Consider the following 16,486-nt stretch of genomic DNA (forward strand, 5'->3'; position numbering starts at 1 on the left):
GGCAGAAAAGCCCAATATCATTTACTTACCCTACAACACCCCAAGTGCCTCCTGCTTCAGCACAATCAAGGCCACAGGTGGAAGCCACAGAGGCCTGTGGCATAAAAAGCCTGACCTATCCACTTGCCCTACAGCCCCCCTCCCCATCATAAACAAAAACAACCCAGGAGAAGTGTAGGTGTGAAGGCAAAGGCAGAATAAGCAGCTAGGAAACAGGGTGTGTGTGTGTGTGGGGGGCTCCATATTTCCATGACATTACATTTGGAAAAGATGGGAAAGTGCTAATCATAACAGAAAAGTCCGGTGGAATCAACAGCAAAACTTATTTTGCTGAGTTAGGGAGGACCTAAAGAAACTATAAATATCTAGAACTTCTAAAAATCATGTTTATTAAGGCAACATTGGTTTACATCCTTGTTTGTATATTCGAAGTCCAGGACCCCCTTCAAGTGTGAGTACCATGGTGCACCCACCAGCACGGCACCCACAGCCACCCCAGTGCCTTCTGAGCTCCCCCCAAAGTTGGCTCTTGCCACCCGCCCCCCAAGCATTCAGAACTCAATGACAGTGAAAGTGCTGCCTATCAAAACGTGCAGGCAACAATGAAAGTCGTCTTCAGAGGGTACTGGGCCCCTCCGCTGCCTTGCTATGAAAATGAGAAAGATTTGAAAATAAGTGACACAAATGCATCACTTTTGAAACCAGAAAAAGAACAACAAAATGAATCCAAGGAAAATAACAGGAAAGAAAATGAAAGCAGAGATTAGTGAAACAAAAAGCAAACCAAAGGGAGAAAAAAGAACAAAATCAGGAACTTGTGTTTTGAAATGACTAATAAGTAGACAGTCCTTCGTCAAAAAAGAAACCCAAAAACCCAAAACCAAGAGGAAAAAAAACAAATAAACAACATTGGAAGTAGAGAGGGCATAACCAAGAGGTCAAAAAATGACTCACAGGGCTCCATTTGAAAACCTCCATGAAATGGATGTTGTTCTAGAAAAACATCTAGAAGCAAAATTGGCCCAGGAAGAAAGAAAAATCTGAATAGGTCAATAACCAAAAAGGAAGATGACATGTTAAGACCTATTTCCAAAAGACACTTGGCAGTTTTATATGCAAAAAATAAAAATAAAGACAACCCAGCGTGACAATTATGGACCAGCCGCTCCGACCTCTCGGTCAGGTCAGCCCCGCGTGAAGAGGGCAGCCGGGCCACAGGGATGAAAGAGGAGAGCCAGGCCAAGTTTCTAACAGGCAGAAACTTTATTGTGCCCCTGGGCGAGATTTGCAGACCCCCCTGGGGGTCAGAGAAGTCCTGCGTTGTGGGGGGAGATGTCCTTGCATAGGGTGAGGCAGGAAAACTGGGTTGGCCGGGAGGGGGTGGCGGCGGGACGGGGACAGGTTTAGGCGGAACAAAGTTGTTTTTCGTGGAGCCGAGTTGTTTTTCTCCTGTCTATGGCTTCAGTTTCGGTTTGATGGTATCAGGGGTCCGGGTGTCAGGGCCATCTTGTTTTTTTCTGTGTGGGCTTCCTCGTTCCTGGCCCCTGCAGCGACCTTTCAGGGGACACTGCTACCCAACTTGGCCACTTTGAAACTGAAGATACCTGCAGCACAAGACCCCGGAAGAGAGCAAAGACAAGCGGATGAGCATTTGCACGGCCTGCGTATGCAAGAGGCAGCGTGAGAGTCCAAGGCATCTGACGTACACCTGCACATCAGCAAGACAAGATAACACGCCACCCACAGACGTTAAGATCCAAGATATACAAAGACATCACTGACCCAACAACAACGCAATCCAGTTAATAAACTGGCAGTGGATCCGAGCCCACAGTTGCCGGGGAGGATACAGAGAAGCCAACGGATGCTTGGAAAAATGCTCGTGGCTCACATAAAGGCAGATGCAGGGGAAAGCACGATGAGGCATCACCTACCCCATGAGACGGGCCCCCATTGCAAAGACCCCCAACACCAGGTGCTGGAGGAGATGTGCAGGAACAGGAGCCCTGACGACCGTGGCGGGAATGTGACCTGCACAGTCATACGGGAGGTGATCTGCACCTCCCCGACAAACCAGGAGTGGACACTCCTTGCAGCCAGTCCTGCTCCCAGGCCTCTGTCTGAAACCATCAACTCAAAAAGCTTCATGGTCCACAATGTCTACCGCAGCATATTTACGGCGGGGAGGACATGGGAAGAAACCTACGTGCCCATGGACAGGGGCTGGGTCAGGGAGAGGCAGCCTTGCCATGCCAGGGATTCAGGCGGGAGCGGAGAGGGTGTGTTGTCATTCGCAGCAGAACGTAAGGGAACAAGGGAACGTGCGTCTAAGGCACGCAACTCCGTAGCAGAGCAGGTGAGAAAGACAAAGACAAGGGTTGGATGACGTCAGCTATATGAGTAAAGTAAGAATCAAGGTGGATGAACCGACAAAGCAAAATATTTATAAACCAGTGGGCACTGACAGCAGGAGTGAGGTTTCTGAAGTTGGGAAGCGGGGGAGGGAGAAAAGGTCAGAGGAGTAGGGGTGGTTGCGCAACCACCCCAGGCCGGGCAGGTTCACTGTTGATTCAGGGGAGTGGACAAAAGAATCTTGAAGCCTTTGGCATGTCCGACAGGTCTTTTGAGACTGACGGGGGCCTCTCTGGTGGCACAAGGGGTTAAGATGCAACCTATGAAGCTGTTCGCAGCCTCTGCAGCGAACGGGGAGCTACCCTACATGGCGCAGCAGACCTCCTGACTTGCCTGCTGCTCCCCTCTCAGTGTGTTTCAGTGGATCTGCCTGTTCTGTTCCCCATTCTGACTCTCACCCCCACACTTTTGGCCTACACCCCACTTCTTGTATGCATAAATAAATCTTAAAAAAAAAGACTGAAGCAGGGGAGGGGACACACAGGCAGGCAGGGGGACAGAAGGACAGACACGCAGCCGAGCGTCCCAGACCCTTCGCGGGTCACGTGTGGCGTGGCTGCCGCACTTCCGGGCCGTCTGCCGTTCACCGAGCTCTGCAGGCGGAAGAACAGCCTGAGTGATCCCACACTCCTTAGGGGCGGGGGCGGGGGGTGAGAGAAATAACAGGAGAAAAGGGCGCAGCAAAGGTCCCTAACACCACCCGCACAGAAGAAACTCCGTCAGGACAGCAAGACTCGGGGCCGCTCTCAGGCCTGCAGGAGCGCGAGAGCCCCGAGGCCCCCATGGCGGAGCTGCGGGTCACCCGGCCTGTCCCCCCGCCCCGCCCCGTCCCTCCCCTCCAGCACAGGCGCGGGCCCGAAGGTTAAAATGGATAAGGGCGTGCATTTTTACCAGCACTCACTGCAGCTGGCCTCACCTGACAAGTGGAGAAAATGCTTAGCCGTGCCCAAGAAGGCCGGCGCAGTGACACTCAATTTAACACGAAACAATAATATTTAATAACTTTAAAATCTGCCATTTTAAAACCTAACAACTTTTCAAAATGCTTTAATCATTAAACATTTGAATGTCATGCTATCTAAAGCCTCCCGTGGGTAGGTGGGCAGGTCCACCGTGACGGGTTAGAATGACCGAGTGTCAGCACCAAGTAGCGGTGAAAATGACCAGTTGGAGCCACAGAGATTAAAGTGGCTTGACGGAAACAGCACAGCTGAGTGGCAAACGCCGGACACAGGGCAGATTATCCAACCCGATCCCACTTCTGTGAGACCCGGGGCTCTGTGGCTGCAGGTAACCCATCTGCGTAAAAGCTTCTGAAACATCTGGAAGGACACGGGTCAAACCCAGCGAGAGCACCGGTGGGTAGCGAGCCGGGCCAGGAGGCCGGGGAAGGCAAGGAACACCTCGGTCCTGGGAATGTGGCTTTCCCTGTATGCTTTACATCATGACCAGGAAGGCGCGCAGGTGGAGTGTGCAGCTGCAGTTATGGGGACACCGGGCCCCGCCGGGGCAGATGTCCGGGCAGCCCACCTCTTGTCCCCGGGTGCAGGTGTGCCGGGGCCGGAGGCACTTTCTTCTCCCCCAGCAGGATGTTGAGCAGGTAGGAGCCTGGGCACAGCCTCAAGGGGTGCGGAGCTGAGTCAGGCACTGGGCAGGGCCAGCCCCCTTGTCCTCTCATCATGGAGCCGGCGGAGCTCCTGGGTGGGGGAGCTCCTGGGTGCCTCAGAGGCAGTGACAGTGCAAAAGCCTTCCCCTGGCCGGCGGAGACATCTGCGAATGAAAGGAGAGGCCGAAGCCCATTCCTTCTGAGCACAGAAGGAATGCCGAGAAAGAATAAGCCAATACGATTAGGCAAATAAAGACCAGCCTTGTCAGGCAGGCCACGTTTTAGAGCCTCTCCTAAACTCCTGTATCCCGGATGTGGTCAGGTCCCGCTGCTGAGACAGATACCCGGGCGGCTTGGCTCAAGGCAGAGGGAAGTTCATTTTCCTTATATAGGGTTTGGACCAGGCGGGCCAGGACCCACTGTGGTCTTTTGTGGGGGACCCGGGCCCCTTAGCCTTGATGCTTTGCCCCCTCAGTATCCTCACTGGGAGCCGGCAGGAAGGGGGACGGACAGGGGCCCCAGCTCTGTTTTGCAGGCACAACCAGACCAGCGCCCTCACTGCCGTAACCTCGCCCACTAGGCACGCGGCCCACCCAGGCAGCCGCCGGCCCGCTGAGAGAGGGTGATCGGGACAAGTGGTTCCCGCTGCACCTTTCAGGCTATTTGCAACCCAGGAGCAGGTGATGCCTCTTCACCTGGTTCAGCCTCTTGCCCCAGGACACCGTGGGAGGCATGAGGAAGAGGGCAGGGAGGTAGGGCGGGCAGGTGTGCCGCCAGGTCGCCACGCTGGGCCGGAGGGCACCAGGTCAACACGGCCAGGGTGGGGGCGACCCTGAGCTCAGGAGCTGCGCGCAGGTGGGGTCTCCCGGCTCAGCGGTCCGGGGCCAGCCTGGCTTCCCCGCTGGGCTGGACGGGCCCGGGCAGCTGAGAGCCAGGCGGCGAGGAGGCGCCCGAGGGGCAGTGCGGCAGCAGGACGGGCTCTGCGGCAGGGCCGCGGCTGCCAATTTAGCAAGTCCAGGATCCCAGCGCACTTTGAATTTCAGATAAGCGAAAGAATTCTCTAGTATAACCACATCCCACATTTTAATTCCTTGTTTATCTGGAATTCACATTAACCGGGTGTCCTGTATCTTATCTGGAAACCCTACAAGGCCGGGGTCTAGGAGCCCAGCCAGGCCTCAGGAGCGTCTGGAGCTCTGGTTGCGACAATTATGAGTTCAAGGCAGACATGGGACCTCCGGCTCATCCTGCTTCCCAGAGACCAGGAATCCCGTGGGCTTGCAGGACAGGCACAAGCAGGGCGCAGCGGGCGTCCCCAAGACCCTGCCCCCGCTGCCCAGAGAGGGGAGGCGCAGAGAACCGCCCCTTCCTGTGCCAGAGCAGCGGCCCCCGGGAGGGGCAGCGGGAGCAGACCCAGGCCGGGTCCAAGTATCCCTGGGGGCCGTGTTTCCAGTCTTGGGATGACACATTTATTTTGACCTCTCAGCTACGGGAGAGGGTCGGGGACACCTGGGTGCAAGCAGAGACACACTCACCTGAGCACGGCTGGGGAACTGGCCTCCCTGCTCCCCTTCCTCACTGCAAATTTCTGGAGGCTTTGCCAGCCCTGTCTTCTGCAGCTCCGACTCCTGGCCCAGGCGCCACAGCCTGAGTCATGCTGCCCACCTCAGGGTTTTACTGCGCGTGGGGCCTCATAAAGTTCAAAGTCAGAGCAATAACAGACACACTCACGCGGCTTGGGCAGCAGCTGCAGCCCAGGGGACGCTCCCAGGGCCCGGGTGGGTGGGGAGGGCCTGGGCTCCAGGGCCTGGGCTCGAGGGGGGGTCGAGGGGGGCCTTGTCCTGGCACCGCCCGCTAACACTGCCCAGCGCCGGCGACCGCGCCGCTCAGCGGGAGCGCTGGGAGGTGCTGCTCTGAGGTACCCCCAGGCCTTGCGAGCTGGGCGGGGGGTTCACAGGTTTGGGGGTGCAGCAAACACTTGTGTTTGATTGCTTTACGCACTCGCATTTGTGGCCGCGTTTCAGTGAATTCCGCCTTCAGAGCTTCCTCCTCGGCCCCGGCGCCTCCTGCGCCTCCCGCAGCCCCGGGTCAGAGTCTCGGGGGTCCGTGTCCAGGCCCCGCCCGTCACCGGCCCTGCGCGGGCCTTCCGTCCTGCGGGAAGTGGGGAGACCCTGGCGAACCCCGGGGGCGCCGCCGGGCCGGGCCGTCCACGCCCCTCCCCAGCACAGCGCGCCCGGCCCCCCGAAGCCAGCCCCGAGGCAGAAGCCCCCCGAAGCCAGCCCGGAGGCGGAAGCCCCCCGAAGCCAGCCCCTGGCCCCCCGAAGCCAGCCCGGAGGCGGAAGCCCCCTCCAGCGACCCCGGGGCGCCGCGCATCCTTCTGGCTCGGTCCACGGCAGCAAATAGAAGAAGGCCTGTGGCCCCGGCCCAGGAGGGGCGTCGTGACGTCACCTTCTCTAGTGACCCCTGACAGGCGCAGGCGCAGAGCAGACCGCGCCCCTGCAGGGGGCGCCCCGAACCCCACCTGCTCGCCCGCGGGGGAGGGGCGCCGCCGGCCCCCGCCCCCAGCGAGGCCCCGCCCCTTCCTGGCCCCGCCCCTGACTCCGCCCCGCCCCCCGGGCTACAAAACGCCGGCGGCGCCCGCGGCGCGCGTCCAGAGCGTCACGGAGCCCGCGGAGCCCAATCGCGGCCGCGCTGGCGCCTGTCGCAGCGGGGCGGCCGCGCCGCGAGCTCTCATTGGCTGGCGGGCGGCGGCGGGCGGGCCCGGGCTGCGATTGGCCGGGGGGCGTCGCGGCGTCATGGAGGCGCCGGGGGTGACGACGCGGGCGGCGGCCAGGAAGCGGGCGCTGCCGCGGCCGGCGCTGGCGACCCCGGGGGCGCGGAAGGCGCGGCGGAGGTGGGCGCCCCTCCCGGCGCGGACCCGGCCCCTGGCGGCGCCGCGCGCCCGGGCCGAGCCGCCGGGGCGGGGGTGGCGGGCGCGGAGCAGGAGATGCCGGGGGGGGGGGGGGGGCGGGGGGGCAGGGCCCGGCGGCCGCACGCCGAGCTGAGCCCCCAGATCCGGAGGAGCCCCCCGACCAGGCCGAGAGCCCGCGGGGCGCCGCGGAGGGAGGGCGGCTGGCACGGGCGGCCCGGCAGAGGCGGGAGGGCCCAGGGAGCCCGTGACCGCGCCTTCGCCCACCCCTGCGGGCCTGGGGTCCCGCCCCCGCCTAGGGTCCAGGCTGGGTTCGCGGGCGGGGCAGGTCGAGGAGGGTGTCAGGGGACACCCGGTCAGCAGGGCAGTGGCCGCTGATGGCCACGGAGGAGGCTGGCTGTGGAGCCCCGGCCAGTCTCTGCTGAGGCAATAGTGTGGTTTTGGATCCATCCAGGCCTTCCCGCCTCAGGCAGCAAAGGTGCCCCTTCCCCCGCGTCCGTCCCCCGCCCGGAGTTAGCTCCGGTTCGGTTCGTAGGACGCACTCACACAGGGGACACGGGCGTACCCCTCTGCGGCTTGGGGCTTTCCTTGCCTCTTGGCCACAGCAAAGCCTGGGGAGGCGGGAAGAGTATCTGTCTTTGCCGGGGCGGTGTGGGGGCGCCGCTTTTAGAGTTTATTCCCGACAAGGGCGCGTGCGTGCCAGAGCAGAGCCCGCCCAGGCTGCCGTCGCGTGGGTCAGCACCTGCCACCCTCTCTGGTTTGACACATAAGGCTGCAGTCTACACTCAGAAATGTGAGGCGGATGCGCCCTGCACGTCTGGGGGAGCCTAGCCCACGTTCTGTAAGTGTTTTTCTCACCCTTATGCGTAAAACGTTAAAACTCTCTGCTTAGAATCGAGGACAAGGAAGAGGCGGCGGTTTTCCGAGAGGTGGTCAGTTTTACCCCAGACCCTTTGCCAGGTGAGAGCGTTGAGGTGCTGACCCTGGGGTCACTCTTGGGGCCCCCAGGCATGGCTCCCTCCCCCCAACTCCCACCCTCATTTCCCATTGAGCATTTCTGTTAATCCTGTAATCGCCGTTAACCCCTCGCTGTCTCCTGCCCCTGACTAGTTAGATATTATGACAAGGACACCGGCAGGCCCGTGAGCTTTTACCTGTCTTCGCTGGAGGAGCTCCTGGCATGGACGCCCACCACCGCGGACAGCTTCAATGTGGCCTCGAGGCCTCTCGAGAGCCGCCAGCCCCCTCTGAGCAGCCAGAGGCCCCGGACCTTACTGTGCCATGACATGATGGGCGGATACCTGGATGACAGGTGAGGACATCACCTGGTGCCTGTTTTGTGGCAGGGTAGCGAGCACCAGAACGGGGTCCCCAGGAGTCGGCTTAGGGCACAGCTTCTGCCTCTCTTGGTTCTGAAAGCCCTGATTCTGAGGACTGCCTCAGATTGGACTCTTGTGCCACAGGGCACCCTCTCCCTGTCAGCTGGGCCCAAAACTTGGCTTTTGCCCTGCTCCCCCCACCCTTCCTCACTTGATGTCCGACTGCCTTCTTGGGCCGCTGGCTCTGGCTGTGGAGGTGCAGCTGCGTGCCCACCTCTCCCGCTTTGGGCAGGGACACTTAGTTGCTGTAGCATCTGCTCATCTTAAACAGCTGTAAAATGGCCTGGCGCAACACAGGCAGGCGAGGGGCTCTGGGGTACAGCCCCTGTGATCATATCCCAGCCTGGGCACCAGGGACTGCCTTGGAGGCTGCCTGCCTCTGAGCAGGCTGGGGAAAGCCCAGTGGGAGCACTTGTGTGAGCAGAGGACCTACCCTCTGAGCAGGCGCTGCAACCTGGCCCTGCTGCCCCCCCGCCCCCCACCACCAAGTGTCCTGACTTGCTTCTCTTTCCTCACTCAGGTTCATTCAGGGCTCCCCGGCGGCCAAGCCCTACTCCTTCTACCACTGGCAGTACATTGACATCTTCGTGTACTTCAGCCACCACATGGTCACCATCCCACCCGTGGGTTGGACCAACACTGCCCACTGTCATGGGGTCTGCGTGCTGGGTAAGGGCCAGGCCCTCCCCCCCAACTTGGCCACATTGTTAGCACCCTGCAGGGAGACCAGGGCCTCTGCTGCCCCCCAGGGCCTAGAGCGCCTTTCCAGGGGCGGCCTGGGTAGTTTCGGACAGGCAGTCGCCGAATCTTTCTGGGAAGGAGTGGGCAGTGGGAGCTCCAGCTTTGCAGACCAGGTCGCAGTCAGAGCTGCAGACAGAGCAGCCTGATGGGGAGCAGTGCCTGGCTGAGCCCGCCCACCCCCATGCAGGCAGCAGCCATGCCTGCGGGGCCAGCCCTGGGTGGGCAGTGCCTCTCTGCACCCTGTCATTGTGGGTTTGCTGAAGCGCCGATGGGGGCTGGCCCCCCAGTGTCAATTCACTAGTTGTTGGGGGCGGGCAGAGAACTTGAGTTTGCCGCGTTTGCAGGCCATTCTGAGGCCACTGGCCAGAGGGAGCAGGCTGACCCTGCCCCTCACATCCTGTAGGGACGTTCATCACCGAGTGGAAGGAGGGCGGGCAGCTCTGTGAGGCCTTCCTGGCCGGGGACGAGCGCTCCTTCCGTGCCGTGGCGGATCAGCTGGTCCGGATCGCCCAGTTTTTCCGTTTTGACGGCTGGCTGATCAACATCGAGAACTCTCTGAGTGTGAGCCGCCCACTGCCCAGCCTGCCACCCCGCTGTGCCTGCTGCTGCTTTCCTGGCCCTGGCGGCTGACCTATGCCACCCCTGTGCCCAGTGAGAGCCAGCTTTGCCGTGAGACAGATCAACTCCAGCACTATGCCTTGCTTAGACAAGCACTGCCAGGCTGGCTCCTTGTGGCCACATCCCCTTCCCCCTCCCCCCACGCTCCCCACTCTGCTTGGCTGCCCATGGGCTCCTGGCCATGCTGTCCCCCCTCTCCCCACTGTGTTTCCTGTGCCTGGGCCTCCCTGCTTCTGAAGCAAGGAGAGTCTCACATTTGGCTGGACCTCTGCTCCGTGGCTGTGGGGTCGAGGCTGTGTATTTTGTGGCTCTTGGTCCCAGGCCAGCCACTCCTCGTGGCCAAGGCCTCCGGGCCTCACAGAGGGCCTTCACCCTCTCCCCTAGCTGGCCGCAGTGGGGAACATGCCCCACTTCCTCCAGTACCTGACCACTCAGCTGCACCAGCATGTCCCGGGTGGGCTGGTGCTCTGGTACGACAGCGTGGTGGCCAACGGGCAGCTCAAGTGGCAGGACGAGCTGAACGAGCACAACAGGTGAGCCCGCCGCCCTCTGTGTGTAGTGGGAGCCCACCCCTCTCCAGAGGGTTACCTGGGTGGCTGCCAGGGTGAAGTGGGAGTGGCAGGGCCATGTGGCCCCGTGACTCAAGCAGGAGCAGGCCTGTCTGCTGTGCCGTTCCGGGCTGTGGGCTGCAGCTCAGGGCAGGGCTGGCCGGAGCGGGCTCTCTGGGCCCTGGGCGGGCGGGGCAGGTGCTGAGGCCCGGGCCGTGGCCTCACTTGGGTCCTGGCCTGCTCGCAGGGTCTTCTTTGAGTCCTGCGACGGCTTCTTCACCAACTACAACTGGCGGGAGGAGCACCTGGCGAGGATGCTGGAGCAGGCAGGCCAGCGCCGGGCTGATGTGTACGTGGGCGTGGACGTGTTCGCCCGGGGGAACGTGGTCGGGGGCCGATTCGACACCGACAAGGTGGGTGTGGCTCTTGCACGGGGTGGGGAGGGCAGTGGGCTCCCTTGGGACCTTTCGTTCCCATTTGACCCTCGAGGGAGAGAGGCAGCAGCTTTTCCCACGCGGGGAAACCGAGGCACAGGGACATCACTGGCCTGTGCTGAGCCAGGCTGTGCCCTGAAACCTGCGGTCAGAGCACACTCCCCACGGGTGCTGGCGGACAGGGCACCCTGCTGGGAGCTGTGGGGGGCCGGGGGCACTTTATGGCGCTGCCTGTCCGGGCTGCTGGGCTCTGGCGATGGGGCTGCGGTCGGTGCCTGCCCCTGGACAGCTCATTCGCCTCGCTGGCAAGGCAAGTCCAGTCCGCAGCCAGGAGAGGAGCGGGTGCGGCTGAGGCCCCCGCTGCGGGAGAGACGGAACTGGCCTGCCTTCTGGGGGGTCGGTCCGCCCGTTCTTGGGGCTACCCGGGCCCTCACTGGTTAGAGAAGCCTAAATGGGTAAGTTAGCCAGTAACTGAAGACTCGTTCCACCCGCCATGGGTACTGCAGCCGACGAGCGGGAGAGGGAGGGGCCCAGGGCCTGTGGCTGCCTTGCAAGCCCCCGCCCGCTAGCATGGCCGGCCGCCCTGGCGCCCTTCTCTCGTGGGCTCGGACTGCGGGGCTGCGGCCTGGAGGGAGGAGTGCAGCTCAGCCCCCCCTTTCTAGGCCGGCCCGAGAGCTCGCCTGTGTGGACGCCGGCTGTGTCCTGCCCTGGCTGGCGCGGCTGGGTGGGGCATCCCCTGACTGCTGTCTCCATAGTCGCTGGAGCTGATCCGCAAGCACGGCTTCTCGGCAGCCCTGTTCGCGCCTGGCTGGGTGTACGAGTGCCTGGAGAAGAAGGATTTCTTCCAGAACCAGGACAAGTGAGCCCTGCCGCCCCAGGGCTGGTGGCTGATTGGGGGCGGCTCCCAGGCGACACCAGCTTGCTCCCGCCTTGCTCTTGCGGCCTTCCCGGGGTGGTTAAAGTGGGGGGGGGGGCATTGGAGGGGGGCACTCATCTGAGAAGAAACCAGCCTCGCATTGGCTGTTTCTGGAAGGGGGTCCTGGAGACCACTAAGCAGAGGGCCAGTGGGTCGGGACACCACCCGCCCAGTTGTAGGACTGAGCCCCACCGTTTCCCCGCAGGTTCTGGAGTTTGCTGGAGCCCTACCTGCCCACACACAGTGTCTGCTCCCTGCCCTTCATCACCTCCTTCTGCTTGGGCATGGGGACACGGAGAGTCTCCTATGGCCAGGTGGGGGTCACCACACAGGGTGGCTGGGGCCCTGGGGGGCCGCCTTCCCTCCTCCCGGCCTCAGCTGGGTGAGGCAGGAGGGCCTGGGGGTCACCAGGAATGCTGTCTGTCCACTGCCCGCCCTCTGATCTGCCTTTCTCTCAGGAGGAGGCGGTGGGGCCCTGGTACCACCTGAGTGCCCAGGAGATCCAGCCCCTGTTTGGGGAGCACAGGCCGGAAGGGGGCGGCGAGGGCTGGGTGAAAACGCACTGCTGCCTGACGGACGCCTGGCACGGGGGCAGCTCCCTGCTCATCCGGGGGCACATGCCGCCCGAGGTCGCAGACGTGGCTGTGAGGTAGGTGAGTGTGGGCACAGAGCGTTGGGGGGCAGCACCTCCGTCACCCCATCTGTGCTCAGCCGCCGCTGGGGGCAGGGGAGGCCAGCGTGAGGCCCGAGGACAGGCCTGGGTGCCTCTGGTGAAAGACTCCACTTCCCACCCTGCGTCGTCGGGGCCCGCACAGCACGGGGCATGCCTGCCCGTGGGGGTCTCCGTGGCCTTCGCTTCTCGCAGACCCTAACTGCCCTGTCGAACCACCCTTGGCCCAAGCCGGCCGCCGCCTCTTCTTCCATCTCCGGGCTCAAGGCTTCCGATGCCTCCAAGGGCGCGTCCGCAGTCCCGGAGCTGAGACCTTTTGGCCATAGTGCATGTGGCCTGGGGGAGGCCACCCCTGGGGCCACCTGCTGTCGCAGCTCCGTGTTGTGAGGCCTCATCACAGGCCCTTCCTCCTCCAGGCTGTTCTCCTTGCTCGTCCCAGTGCCGCCCAGAATCTACCTGTCCATGGTGTACAAGCTAGAGGGGCCTTCGGGTGTCAGGGTGGCTCTGGAGCTGACAACGGGGGAGGCGGGCAGCTGCCGCATTGGTGACGCTTCGGAGTTGAATGGTAAACAGGTTGGCCTGGCTCTGCCCCTGTGGGGAGGAGTCCAGGGGGGGCGGCCATGCAGTGTCCAGCGCTGTGGTCCAGGCCAGGACAGGGAGGTTCACCTCTCAGCTCCAGGTTCTTGCCCTGGCCCCGCTGGGAGGCGCAGCCTGCTGTACGGCCTGCGGTCTCTGTCCCACGAGCCTTGGGCAGCAACCTTCTACTGGCTGTGGCGTTTTGAGGGAGGGGCCAGCCGGAGCTGCCATCTCCGTGCCCCTGACCCTATCGTCCTTCCCGAGGCCTGACCTGTGCCCACTTGGGAACCTTGGGGCCCCTTCCTTGGTGGACACCCAGGTGCAGCCCCCTTTGGACTCTTGCTCATGTTGGTGTTTTCTGCAGCACAAACCAAGCTCAGGCCCCGGCCCCTCCGGGTGCCCCCCACCAAGCTGGCCAGATGGGTGGGCCGCTGTGGGCAGCCGCTCAGCGGGGGCTGGGTCCAACGGTGAGTCCCGCACCACACAGCAGGGGACGACGGGTGGGGTCCCTGTGGGAAATCCTAGACTGGGGGTGGAGGGGCCTGGGCCAGCCTCCCGTGTCAGTATCCCTGGACTCAGGACCACCCCAGACCATGGGAGCGGTCAGCCCGTGTGGGGTGGGCTCCCGGGGGGACAGGTCTGTGTGGCACAGCCCATGACCCGCCCCTGCGCCTCTGCAGCTGCTACGAGGTGAGCCTGCGCGGGTGCCTCCTGCGTGACCTCTTCGTGAGCTTCTCCCGGCGCGCGGGCAGCAGGGACGGAGAGGACTTTGTCTGCCGCCTGGGAGAGATCCAGGTGAGGCGCCGGGCACCTGGGGGGGGGACTCGGGCAGAGGCGTCTGTCCTTGGCCCAGCCGGCCACATGTGCCCGAGCTGGGCGCTCACTGGCCCTGCCTCAGCTCGGGGACTTAAGGGTGGGGGTCAGGGGCGGGGTGGAATGAGCCGCTCGAAGGGGTGCTGAGTCTTCTCTCCACCAGGTGGTGGGCGCCGACAGCCTGCTGACCCCTCTGGCCCAGGTGCAGGCCGTCACCGTCTCTCAGGTGGGCTGGCAGCGGGCTGTACCTGAGGGGGAGGCCCCCGCCGCAGGGCTGCGGCTCAGCTGCACCCTGCACTGGTCCTACCTGCTGCCCCTTGCCCGGTGCTTCCGGATCCACTGCTGCGGTGGGGCGGGCGGCGCTCCGGGCCGGGGTCTGCCGGGGCCAGAGGAGCCCACGCTGCTGGGCCTGGCCTTCGTCAATCAGTACCGCGTGGTGGACCTGGCGGTGGCGGCTGCTGTGCCCGGCCGGGACGGCCGCGTGGAGTTCCTGGTGGAGCCCGTCCCCAAGGAGGGGTTTCGGGTGCCCCGAGCCGAGTGGGGCCGGGCTGCCCTGGTCTACTCCGCACCTACCTGAGCGGACATTAAAGCACGTGTCTCCTCGACTTGGCACTTGTGCGTCTTCGTGGGGGGCCTCCCTGCGGGCGGACACAGGACCCGGTCCCTGAGGCCTGGCTTTTGGTGAGAGGAGAATCTGGAAGCCGGTTTCCTGTTTCTGTCTAGTCTCTCTCCGTGGTACATAGTCCCCAGGAAAGAGGGAGGGGATTGGGGCGCTTTAGCCCAGAAAACTCCCATCAAGGGTATTTCCCCAGAGGCTGAGGGGCTCAGACCTCCACGGCACCCTTTATTCCTGCAGAAGGAACAGTCAGAAGCCAGCCTCAATCGGGGCAGGGAGAGGCGTTTCCAGGGGTGAGGGCTGAGATGGCAGAGGCCCCATGGGGTTGGGGGCGCAGAGAGGGCCTGGGCCTGGAGACAGCAGCCCTGACCTGGCACTTGGAGAAGGGCCCCGCGGCTGTGCCTGTGAACTCTGAGGTACTTCTGGCTGTGGCACGGGTACAGCTGGCGCACACGCCATGTGCCTTGGCTCCTCCTCCTGACAGGCAGCGGGAGGCCGGGCAGGGCCCAGGAAGGCACCCAGACGGGCGGGCGTGCAGCCCCCGCTGAGCAGTGAGGGCGCCGCAGGAGGGCGGGGAGGGTTGGCCCCGTCTCCCTGGAGCCCTCCCAGCTGCTGGGGTGTGAGTAGGTGTGAGCCGAGGCTGGGCTGCCCTGGGGGAGGGTGGTGAGCTGGTGGAGACAGCTGTCCAGCCGCACCTGCCCGCCCTGGGCCATCGTGGGGCTGCCTGGGCGGGCTCTCTGGACTTCATGACTTGGGGGGCACCGCGCATGGGCCCACCTTCTCTCTCTTGCTCTATCCAGTGGGGTCTTGTGAGCCTTCGATGGGGTCAGAGACTTTGAGTCCCTTGTTTTGGGGTCTCTTCCCCTGGGCCTTGTAGTCAGTGACACGGGTTCCTTCACTGCTCCCTTGTCCTGTGCCCCCGGATGTGGACGGGGGCGCCCGGTGGACTCCCAGCTGGAGTCACTCCTCAGGGTGGGCCTCCTGCCTGGCTCAGCGCCTGTGGCCTTGCGCTGTGGTGAGGGGAGAGGCCACCAGGGGGCGGTGCGGCCCCACCACCTTCCCGCTGGGGTTTGCCACCTCCCAGTCCCGCTTCTAAAAGGTGCTCACCTGCCTCTTGTGGGCTGCAGAGCGTGCTGGTATTCTGGGGTTCTGTCCCGGGTGACGTGGGGGTTCTCCACCTCACGTGGCTCCTTTGGCCCAGCCTCTCGGTGCCGTGACAGGAGGTGAGTCTGCCTGGTGGAGACGTTTGGCTCATGCAGGACAGGACGTGCCCTGCCGCCTGCAGTGATGGAGGGGGCACCCCAGGTTCCTGAGACTAACTGATTTGGGGAGCGTGAGCTGATGCCAGGGGGAGGTGCTCGCTGGACTTTGGGTTTCATGGGTCACTGCAGTGCTGGGTACCTCCCCAGTGTTGTACCAGGGGCACCCGAGCTGGAGACCCTGGCCCTTTGCCCTGAATCCTGAGGTGGGGTTCGGCGCCGGGTGCCCCAAGGGGCGGCACGGCTGCATGGCCTGCTGCTCTTCACGAGCCCTTTTGAGCTGGTCCCCTGACATCGCACGCCGAGGGGGAGGGCGTCACACTGGCAGCTCTGCCTGGTGAGTGAGTAGCAGGGCCACACCCACAGCCCCCGAGCGAGGCCGGCCGGCCAACGCAGGGAAATGAACGTCGCCATTTAAGGCTGGGCCTCCCATGGGGGAAGACGACGGAGCAGCAGAGCGCGCTGGCCTCGGTGTGGTGCGGCCCGGGCAGCGCCTGCGTGGTCTTTGGGATCCGGCCCCCGCCCGCGCTCCCCCACCCTCTGCGGGACTGGGGGCTGGAGCACCCACTTACCTCCTTGGGGCCTCGCTGGCCAGCAAGGTGGCAGGGCGTGGTGTGGGCCACGCCCGAGGTGTCCTCCCAGCACCAGCAACAGCCGCCCCAGGACCACTGGGGCCCCCTCTCTGCACTGTCCACCGGCCACAGCTCCTGGGCAGCGTGTGGGTGGGCCGCGGAGGCCTTTCTGCCTCCCAGGTGCGTTGCTCCCACGAGGGACACCCTGTGCCCAGCCTGTGAGGGGGCGAGCTGCTGGTTACACGGGAGGCGCGAGACGGCTGTGGGAGCAGGGATGGGCTCAAGGCTCGCCCACTGGGGTTCCAACTGGCCGCTGGCCGCCTGGCTGCAGCCCGCGGTAGGGATGCTGTGTCCTGAGGCCAGTGCCCGTCCAACCCCGCGGGCGTTCTGGGGCTCCTGTGCCTCCCACAAATCAGAA

General features: G+C 63.5%; 1 protein-coding gene and 1 long non-coding RNA gene across 2 annotated transcripts; one reads left to right on the plus strand and one right to left on the minus strand.

Moving 5' to 3' along the window:
* Window positions 1-1,261: 1,261 nt before the first annotated feature.
* Window positions 1,262-5,789, minus strand: LOC119230962 (uncharacterized). The gene is made up of 3 exons (XR_005121839.2): window positions 5,554-5,789; window positions 3,943-4,182; window positions 1,262-1,604 (listed from the first exon to the last, which is right to left on the minus strand). It is a non-coding gene; the product is annotated as an uncharacterized LOC119230962 (long non-coding RNA).
* Window positions 5,790-6,813: 1,024 nt separating this feature from the next.
* ENGASE (endo-beta-N-acetylglucosaminidase) lies at window positions 6,814-14,771 on the plus strand. The gene is made up of 14 exons (XM_037493351.2): window positions 6,814-6,911; window positions 7,819-7,886; window positions 8,037-8,238; window positions 8,826-8,974; window positions 9,450-9,607; window positions 10,049-10,197; window positions 10,460-10,625; window positions 11,402-11,505; window positions 11,768-11,876; window positions 12,021-12,211; window positions 12,649-12,797; window positions 13,173-13,275; window positions 13,489-13,603; window positions 13,785-14,771. Exons 1-14 carry the CDS (start codon window positions 6,814-6,816, stop codon window positions 14,196-14,198), a joined length of 2,175 nt encoding a protein of 724 aa, XP_037349248.1. The 3' UTR covers window positions 14,199-14,771.
* The last annotated feature ends 1,715 nt before the right edge of the window (window positions 14,772-16,486 follow it).

This window comes from Talpa occidentalis, unplaced genomic scaffold (assembly GCF_014898055.3).
Source record: "Talpa occidentalis isolate TD23 unplaced genomic scaffold, MPIMG_talOcc4v2.1 talOcc4.7, whole genome shotgun sequence".
NCBI classification, from domain to species: domain Eukaryota; kingdom Metazoa; phylum Chordata; class Mammalia; order Eulipotyphla; family Talpidae; genus Talpa; species Talpa occidentalis.

Bases quoted from the DNA above. Each gene is read 5' to 3' on its own strand.
- ENGASE (XM_037493351.2), top strand. From the start codon at position 6,814: ATGGAGGCGCCGGGGGTGACGACGCGGGCGGCGGCCAGGAAGCGGGCG. The intron at 8,975-9,449 runs GTAAGGGCCAGG...CACATCCTGTAG, and splicing joins TCATGGGGTCTGCGTGCTGG to GGACGTTCATCACCGAGTGG. The intron at 13,276-13,488 runs GTGAGTCCCGCA...GCGCCTCTGCAG, and splicing joins AGCGGGGGCTGGGTCCAACG to CTGCTACGAGGTGAGCCTGC.